This window comes from Hippoglossus hippoglossus, chromosome 11 (genome assembly GCF_009819705.1).
Source record: "Hippoglossus hippoglossus isolate fHipHip1 chromosome 11, fHipHip1.pri, whole genome shotgun sequence".
Taxonomy (NCBI): domain Eukaryota; kingdom Metazoa; phylum Chordata; class Actinopteri; order Pleuronectiformes; family Pleuronectidae; genus Hippoglossus; species Hippoglossus hippoglossus.
In genome coordinates, this window is record NC_047161.1 from 914858 (window position 1) to 924628 (window position 9771).

Sequence of the window (9771 nt, forward strand, 5' to 3'; positions counted from 1 at the left end):
GCACCAACTGCACGCAAAACCTCTGACGTGATGTCGACCACACGCCATCAGTGATTACACAGCAAGTGTATCAGGACCAAACATGTGATGTGAGCAGTAAACACGGCGCTGGCAGCGTTTCCACGTCAAAGGATTCACTTGTCTGATGTTAATTTGGGAGATAATGTCGGCGACAGTTTATTGAAAAGCATCTTTCAGCCACAGGAAGTTTACTTTGAAAGTTCTTAGCTACTAATGGGCCTGTAACTTGCTTTTAAATGTTTACAGAACGTCTTAGTGGAGCTCAAACCTTCGTGCAGCAGGCCCCTGATTAACCACATGTGGCTCCGGGGGCAGAGCGGCCCGTCCACTAACCGAACTGAACCTCAAACTCACACAATGAGTGAATGGGAAGCTAAATGATCTAAATAAAGTCTGTTTACGTTTAGATTCAGATTCATAAATATCAGTAGATTCTATATCGAATCTCATCCATAGACTGTAAATAAAGATGGACGACATGACAGCTGCCAAAAGTGAAGCCAAAGAATCCTGATCGCCTCCTGGTGGCTGGCTGCTACATGATGATTGACAGCGGAGACTGACTCGTGATTGGTCGAGTGCATGTTTCATCTCCAGATGTGCAAGATGGCACTGTTCATATCTGGGATATTTCAGCTTCCTTTCTGGAGACGTGTCGTCGTCCTTATTTATAGACTCATGACTCTGATGTCAGAACAAATGGTTCACAGGTTGGGATTCTGCACTTTTGCTTTGAGGCTTAAAGGCCATCGTTGTGTAAGTGTGGGTTTTTATTTGTCCGCCTACATTTACCCAGAAACTTCCTCAGTTTCAGTTTGAGGTTTTGATTTGTGGGAAAAGAAAACAAAGGACCTGTCTCCTCATTTCAGTGATTTTGGCCTCGTTGTGAAATCTGCAGGCACTTGAACATGAAGAGCTGTTTTCTGCTTCGGCCGAGGAAGCACATTCTTGAACGCAGACGAGCAGCGGTCTGTGCTTCACCCTCAGGGGAACCAGCTCGTCCACTGACAGCTGCTGCTGCTTCAGCCGGAGGCTTCAGAAAAGTGAAAGTCGACAGGGACAAGAGACAGAGTTAACGTGTGGAGGAAGAAAACAACCTCTGGATTCTATTCATGAGACAAACTGGTCTCAAACCTCAAAATCACTGTTTTCTCAGTCCTAGTGGTAGCGATGCTGTTGTCATGGTGACAGACGGGCAGACGAGTCCTTAAATAAACATCTCTGATGCTTCCTCACATTTCTCCTCTTTATTGTTCTTTATTTGGCTCCATTACTTTACAGATTTAACTCTAAATATAAATGAGTCTCAATCATTGACTTCAGTGTTTTTTTGTCCAGCTGTTCTTTTAGTTATAATCTCTTCTTGTTAATAATCTGTTTGTTTGTTGCCGATCAGTCGCCTGATATCGAACTCTGCTCTGAACGATGAGCAGTAAACACTGAAATTCATCCTTCACAACAAAGTTTCTTGTTTCAACAGGAACTTGAATCAAAATGACTCAAGAACAAGAATAGTTTTATTTTGAGTTTTTATATTTTTTGAGTTACAATAACCTTCGGTCATCATCTTCAGTTTTTCAAATATTCTTAACTTAAATATATTTTCTTTAGTCCCAGTTTATAACTTCAGAATTTATCATTTTAAATACAGTCAGAACTTTTCCTTCATCTGCTTTAAATACAATGACAGCGACAGCGCCCCCTGTGGGTGCAGTCATATAATCAAATGTGTTTTTTATCTTTATTTGGATCAAACCTTGTGAATCAGTTCCTGCACTTTGTCGACTTGCAGCCAGAAAGTTTGTTATAATAGATGGAGTTTATTTAAGGCCTGATTAAATTATCCTTTATTTATAAAATAAGAGAAATCTGTAAAAGAAAATTCAATAGAAAGATGAGGAAATATACAAGTATATTATTTACAGTGTAAACAGAATCCCACGACAATCATTAAATAATTACACTGACCCATACAGTCACAATACACACAGACACACAGACACACACACACACACACACACACACACAGACACACACACACACACACACACACACACACACACACACACACACACACACAGACACACACACACACACACACACACACACACACACACACACACACACACACTCAGGTCATTCCAGAATTTCCGGGTCTTTATCACAAGTTTCAGTTTGACCTTGTGAATCAGTTCCTGCACTTTGTCGACTTGCAGCCAGAAAGTAGTTTGTTATAATAGATGGAGTTTATTTAAGGCCTGATTAAATTATCCTTTATTTATAAAATAAGAGAAATCTGTAAAAGAAAATTCAATAGAAAGATTCACACTCAGGTTATTCCAGAATATCCGGATCTTTATCACAAATTTCAGTTTGACAGAAGAATTTTATGAATGAACTATCTCCCTCTAGTGGCATAAATATAAGTATATAAATATAAAAATAAAATTATATATAATACATTTTATGAACAGGTTAATACTTTGTACTCTTTATAAAAGGCTGAGGTACAAATCCAGAACATTTAGGATGATTTACTGATTTAAATTCTATTATAGTGGGAAATGATCTGATTGATTTGTATCAAAATGAAATCTCATCTCCTCTTTATCCTTTGGATGAAGTTTGATATGAGGAATAATTCATTCATGAGATTATACAGCATATGAAATATTATATAGCATCAGACATATGAGATCATATAACATGTGAGATTCTAGCATGTGATCGTCATCAGAGGCTATTATAATAATAATACAATAGTAAAAGCAGTAGTAGTATTAGTAGTGTTAGTTTTAGTATTAGTACTCTGACCAGGATGATGTGTGGAATTCCTTTGCCATGACACGTTTCCGGAGAATCACCGGTTTAGCTCATTGATGAATGAATCGTCAGAGGTAGAAGTCAGAAGAGCTGATAAATAGAGATGACGAGAGAGAGAGAGCATCTTCGTCCTGAGCCTCGCTGCTGCTGCACCTTCCTCCTCCTCCTCTGCTTCCTCTTCATCATCTTCATCAGCTCACGGTAGGTGGGAGCCGGTCTGAGCTGCAGCTTCAGCTCCTGGTCTGCGGATCTACAGCTGCTTTTAAAACAGGATGGAAGCTTCCATCTGACCCACGAGGGATATTTCCACAACTTTCATCTGGAGAGAAACATCTGGATCAGATCCTGTTCGCTAGAGTTGGACAGTTTTATCTGATTTCCTTGTTCCTCTTCCCCCTCCAGATGTTTTTGTTCTAACTCTGTTGATCTTCCTTCCTTCTCTTCTTCCTCCAGATGTTCCCGCCACTGGTCCCCATCGTGCTGCTGACCTTGCACGCGGCCCTCGTGGACTGCGCCCTGACCTTTAAGCATACGGACCCGGCCACGGGCACGCAGCTGGTCTGCGAGGGCTGCGCGCCCGGGACCTACCTGCGCGCGCCCTGCAAGGCGACGAGCAGGAGCGAGTGCGCGCCGTGCCCGCCGGGCTCCTACACGGAGCTGGGGAACTACATCAGGAAGTGTTTACGCTGCAGCGTGTGCGGGCGCTACGAGGTGGCGCGCACGGCCTGCACCGCGCACAGCAACACACAGTGCGCGTGCAAAGAGGGATTCTACCTCAACAAACAGCACGACATCTGCATGCGCCACAGCGCGTGCCCGTCCGGACAGGGAGTGCTGAGCAAAGGTAGGATGTTGGTTCTGGATCAGGATGTAAAAGTGGTAGATCAGGATCTAATGGTACTGGATCAGGATCTAATGGTTCTGGATCAGAATCGAATGGTTCTGGATCAGAATCGAATGGCTCTGGATCAGGATCTAATGGTTCTGGAACCAATCAAATTTAATCTAATCTAAATCCAATCTAATCTAATCTAAAGGTTCTGGATCAGATCTAAAGGTCCTGGATCAGATCTAAAGGTTCTGGATCAGATCTAAAGGTTCTGGATCAGATCTAAAGGTCCTGGATCAGATCTAAAGGTCCTGGATCAGATCTAAAGGTCCTGGATCAGATCTAGAGGCACTGAAAGACATCTTCGGTGTAGAATGTGTTTATCAGGTTGACTTATTGAAGTCTGGACTCACATGTTTCTTTGACATGTGAGTCCAGTATGTGTCACCGACGTGTTGCTGATGATTCTCACACGAGTCACGCATGACGCTGTGATAACAAGCACATGACACATCTTCACATGTGGAGTTTCTGTGAAGCAGCTGATTCATGAGTCAGCGAGACTTCAGTTCCCATAATGCTTTCACTGCACCAGCCTCTACAGCAGTGTTTATTTGCAGCTGTATCACATCTGTAGTTTAAAATAAGCTGCACTGTAGTTTTTATCGATGGTGAGGCTGTTGTGCGGAACCACTGAGATGAGTCACAGAAAGACAGCCACACTACTCTGATGCCCCCTGGAGGCAAAGACTGTTCACTACAACTACAAGTATCCATCGTCTGCACCAGCAAGAGGCAGAAATCTGACCACGTCTCATTTCAACTGACACCGTGTCTGTTGTTGGTGCTTGTGTTGGACTGGAAGTCGCTCTGATGGGTCTGTGGCTGTAATGAAATAAATAACTCTTGAATAGAATGTGTTCCTGAAAGTAGGAGGTTGACTCTGTGTGGTTCTCGTCTGTCCCCTCCAGGTACATCTGACGAGAACACCGTCTGCCACGTCTGTTCCAACGGAACCTTCTCCGACGGCGTCTCTGCTCATCACAACTGCACCAAGTCCCAGAGCTGCGACTGCCCCAGGCAGCACCTGCTGCTGAGGAGCGCCCCCTGGCACGACAGCGTGTGCACGAGCTGCGAAGAGCTCAGAGGTGAGATCACGGATCCATAGTTTATGTGCTGTATTCTCTGTATTTGCAAAGAAAACGCTGATCGCTGTCGACCTGGAGAAGTTAAAGGCTGATGAAAAATCCACGTTCCAGGTGACAAACACAGAGTGACCTGTTTTGAGTGCCTGTTCCTTTAAATGCTAATGAGCCAGCTCCCCCCTCCCCCTCTCCCCCCATGATTTTAAACGATATAAATTACATATTTTATATGATATAAAGGCCATGTAGGGAGACTTCCAGTTCCTTGTTACGACACAATACACAGGAAGCTCAATCGAGTCGCTCAAGCATGACGTTTCTGACTTAGAGGAACTATAACAAAACGCGCGAGTGTTTTTTCCCCAGAGTGTTTGGGTTGGTAGACATGAGCCAGATACCCACATTAACCTGTAGAAGCACTAACAAAGTGGAATTTGCATGCTATGTCCCCTTTAATATTGAAGTCTCAGGCTCCTAATGAAGTCAAAAGGGCAAGATGGCGCCGCCCGTACGCAGCATATTTTGGCTTCATTTCCATCTTCTTTCTCAGTCTCTGGTTTCACGTTCACGGTCGAGCTGAAAATTCGTCGCTGACTGATTAAAGGGGACATAGCATGCCCATTTTACCACAAGTTGATCTGGTTCCTTGGGGTCTTAATGAAATGTCTGTAACATACTTTGGTCAAAATACCACAAGGATCATTTCAAACAGCTTTTTACCCTGTATAAAACAGCCCTCCACAGAGTGACCTGTTTTGAGTGCCTGTTCCTTTAAATGCTAATGAGCCAGCTCCCCCCCCCCCCCCCCCCCCCCCCCCACCCCTCTCTCCCCCCATGATTTTAAACGATATAAATTACATATTTTATATGATATAAATTATCAAATATGCATCCCATACTTTGTATTCCCCTTCTGTTGTCCTGGAGTTTTAATTTTCCCAATCACATAATTAAATGTCCCCCTCTGCCCCCCCACTACAAGCACACAAGCAGACAGACAGAGAGAGAAAGAGAGGTGGGGGGGGGGGGGGGGGGGCTATGAAGACCATCATTTACCCCCGAACCCCGACATTCAACGGGTACAACAACAAGCGGAGAAAGCAGAATCGCGGGCTGACCTTATATATACAGTCTATGGGGCTGACCAGCGGAGAAATGCTCGTCCCGTGTGAACAGCCAGGCGGCTGCGCGCTGGAGGACGGCGCTGCGCTGCCTCGCTGCCTCCGGTGTAAACCCGGCGTAATGAGTGTGGGGGGGCGGGGGGGATGAGGTGGGGGGTGGGCCAAGACCATGTAGGGAGACTTCCAGTTCCTTGTTACGACACAAAACCCAGGAAGCTCATTCGAGTCACTCAAGCATGACGTTTCTGACTTAGAGGAACTATAAGCGCGAGTGTTTTTTCCCCAGAGTGTTTGGGTTGGTAGACATGAGCCAGATACCCACATTAACCTGTAGAAGCACTAACAAAGTGGAATTTGCATGATATGTCCCCTTTAATCGTATTTATTTGTTTTGCAGACGGAGCGAGCCACCTCAGAGAAATCCTCCCGGCTTTCTTCGTCCACCACTCAATGTCCGTCAAGCGGTTGCGTCGGCTCGTACACCACCTCCCCTCCGAGGACGGCAAAAAACAGGGAGTAACGGCAGCACTCCAACTCCCAGAGCTCAACGCCCGCGTCAACGCCTGGATCGCCTCTGCTGCCGAGAAGCAGATTCGTCAGCTTCCGGACGTTCTCAAGACAATCGGCGCAGAGAGCTACGGCGAGAGGCTGCATAACAAACTGCAGAGGATCGACGCTGCCATGAAGCAGCTGTGTGGAGCCGAGGGGAACGAGGTGGATGCAGTTTAATGTCAGAGTAGGACGAGGTAGCCAACATCTGGACGCAGGTATCAAAAGGTTTGACTGGTCCAGGGTTTTTCTTGAATCATTAAAAGTGTGCTAATCGAGATGCACTTTTCATTACAGGCTGTTTTTTACTTTTTGCTTTAGTTAAAGGAGGAAACCGGTCACTCCGAGGTAAAGGGACTTCTTTAACTTCCTTCTGTGAAATGAATTCTCCTTCCTGTTTCCCAGCATTCCAGTTTCTCCTCTGTTTATTCCACGTGACACAGACAGCTGCTGTCCTGGGACGGCAGAATGAATAAACAGACGTTTTATGAAACTATACGAGGGAACGTGTCATTTCAGGTCAGCTGATCGGGGAAAGAGTGGAGGGTTAAAAAGAGTGGAAAAGTCTTACTTTTGTTTTTGGGTTCCATCCCTCATACGTATGAATGGAAGTACATGCATGTGCCTAATGGCAGTTTTAAGTTATACATTTGTAATATATTGCCCGTGAGCATTAGCAGCTAAAAACAGTGGTATTACTCTTTCAAAAAACCCGGTGGCCTTCAGTGTATCTACCTCTTCTTACGTCTGCAGTTAAACGCTGATGTGCCGCCGCTCCTGCTTCTTCCAAACCCTGCTTCCTGTGTGATGATTAAACATGTGAGTTTATTACATCATTTATTTATAATTCTAGTTGAAGTTGTATCTGATGAGAATCAGAGAGTGGCTCCTGTTGTTCGCCACTCCTTATATTTTTATACGCAGAGTTGTACGTAAGTGAAGTTTGTGTGTCTGCTTTGAGTGATGCGCAAATAAAATTGAATACACAATTTAACATCTGGTATTTCTCTATTTTATGAATGTGTTTTATTATTTAAACAACTTTAAGCTGAATCAACGGGAAATAATAAAGATACAAACAATTCAGGTTTATTCATTCTTAACATTCAATTCTTATTTTTACGTCTCCTTTGCATCATCCGCTGATTCTGGTTCTGTCTTACTTGTGTGATGCAAGGATGATGGATGGTGGATGATTGACAGATGGTGGATGATGATTTTCTCCATTCATTTAGAAATATAACATTTAAAAAGTGATTTTCTGTTTTACAGTAAAGCTGAAACACTTGTTACTTTGATATCATTATAATTATGATATTATCTCACAAGGAAGTTTCCCAAACTCTGAAAGATGTTGAGCCGTGTTTTATTTTGACAGTCTGAGTTTGGTGCAGCTTGTGGGATAAGGAGGAAATAAGAGCGTGTGGCTCGGCTCCTGTTTGATTTATCGTGTTGGAGGAAGTCGTGACCTCCACTGGTGCTGACGTCAAAATCCACAAACGTCAGCTTCCTGGTTGGTTTTCTACCAGGAAGCTGCAGCGTCAGAGGGAAAACACCTGAAGCTGATAACGTTCTGCTGAGCTGACGTGAAGCTTCCTCCTGCTCGTCAGGAGGAAGTTCAGGCTCCAGGAAACGCTTGGGTGGAATAATGCTGTCGACTCACACACACACACACACACACACACACACACACACACACACACACACACACACACACACACACACACACACACACACACACACACACACACACACACACTGACAGACACACACACACACAGATGGTTTCTGTCATTTCAGGTCGCTCTCATCACACCGACGTATTTGATGATGTAAAAACTGGGTCAGACGTCGTGATTTAACGTCAACAATGATTTGTGTGCCTCCACACTGGAGGTACCGGAGGTATCATGTTCTCAGGTTGTCCGTCCCATCCTGGATGACCTGATGAGAGGTTTGTGGTCAAAGGTCAAAGGTCCCGGTGACCCTTTATGAATCTGGAAGAAAGTCGTTGTGGGTCATCTCTTGTCAATCATCCAGACGTGATGGACAGGGTCTCGAGGCGTAAAGCCAGGGGGTCACCTCACTGCTCTACATGCAGCTGATTCCTGTAAACCCAGCAGTCACAGGAACTGAGGATCAGGAATCACCTGTTCCACCACCACCCGTCCTCCAGCCTGATGGAAACACACGATGCTTTCGTACTGTTCCTCTTGACAGGAGACGATCAATGAGGATCATTACTGAGGTGAAACATTAACATGGAAATGAAGCCAGACATAGATGTTAAAGGATTGTGGAATGTTAATGACGGCAGCTGGATGGAGCTCACTGTGTGTATCCAGCAGCTTCAGATCTACATTAATACTGTTTGTCAGCAGCAGTTCTTTATAAAGCAGGAAATATAATGAAGAATATTCAAAGACAAGACGGATGAATTTCCTGGTGAAGTGGACACATCTTGAATTTGCTGTTTCCTCCCATCTCACCTCAAGTTTTCTTTATTTGTCCCAACAAGCAGCAGCAAGACTCGTTCCACACCAACACAACACAGAACAATAGTAACACAACCTCACACGTTTCCTCGTTATGGAAGGTGTAAAGAAGCTGATGACTTCAAAACAGCCACAAATATTCAAGATGGAGGTTAAAATGACCACGATAACTTTCCATCGTTATATCAACACTCTATCAACACAGTTCTGGTGTTTTGGTCTGATGCTGCCGACGCTCGTGATCCCTCGCAGCTCGAAAACCAAACCCAAAAGCAACCAGGACCTTTAACTCAGGATGATTACACATTAGTGCACAGAGAAATAAATCTGCATTAATGTTTAAATTCTCAGGAATAATAATGACAATTTTAACCCTCATGAAATAATAAAACAGGATTTTGGGTATTCACACGTCACAGGATCAGAGAATCAACATTTACACTCCTATACCGCCACCTTCTGGACAGGTCGAGCGTCAACCATATTATTACTATTATTATTATTATTATTATTATTATTATTATTTTTATTATTATTATTGTAGTCATAGTATTATTAGTATTATTGGCTAGTGGGGGGTTCCTAGTTCCTCTCAAGAAAAGTTTGGGAACCCATTTTCACTTATTATTGGATGGGGGGGTTGAAGTGTTGTGTAGTTTCTCACAGGAAATATTTAAGGGATATCAATAATAATAATAATAATAATAATAATAATAATAATAATAATAAAAAGAAAAGCAGCCTACAGTAGTATTAGTAGGGTTATGGGTTAGGTAGTAATGTTAGTA

The 9771-nt window shown here is 43.7% G+C and overlaps 1 protein-coding gene across 1 annotated transcript; it reads left to right on the plus strand.

Annotated features, from left to right (window-relative positions):
• The first annotated feature begins 2999 nt into the window (after nucleotides 1–2999).
• Nucleotides 3000–6776, plus strand: LOC117771057 (tumor necrosis factor receptor superfamily member 6B-like). The gene is made up of 4 exons (XM_034601067.1): nucleotides 3000–3045; nucleotides 3298–3688; nucleotides 4645–4821; nucleotides 6337–6776. The coding sequence occupies exons 2-4, from the start codon at nucleotides 3298–3300 to the stop codon at nucleotides 6666–6668; spliced, it is 900 nt and encodes a 299-aa protein (XP_034456958.1). The 5' UTR covers nucleotides 3000–3045; the 3' UTR covers nucleotides 6669–6776.
• Nucleotides 6777–9771: the final 2995 nt, after the last annotated feature.

What these genes read in the sequence shown, in the direction of transcription:
- LOC117771057 (XM_034601067.1), top strand. Translation starts at nt 3,298, where the DNA reads ATGTTCCCGCCACTGGTCCCCATCGTGCTGCTGACCTTGCACGCGGCC. An exon ending in ACAGGGAGTGCTGAGCAAAG is followed by an intron (nt 3,689 to 4,644) that starts GTAGGATGTTGG and finishes TGTCCCCTCCAG; the next exon opens with GTACATCTGACGAGAACACC. An exon ending in GAGCTGCGAAGAGCTCAGAG is followed by an intron (nt 4,822 to 6,336) that starts GTGAGATCACGG and finishes TTTGTTTTGCAG; the next exon opens with ACGGAGCGAGCCACCTCAGA.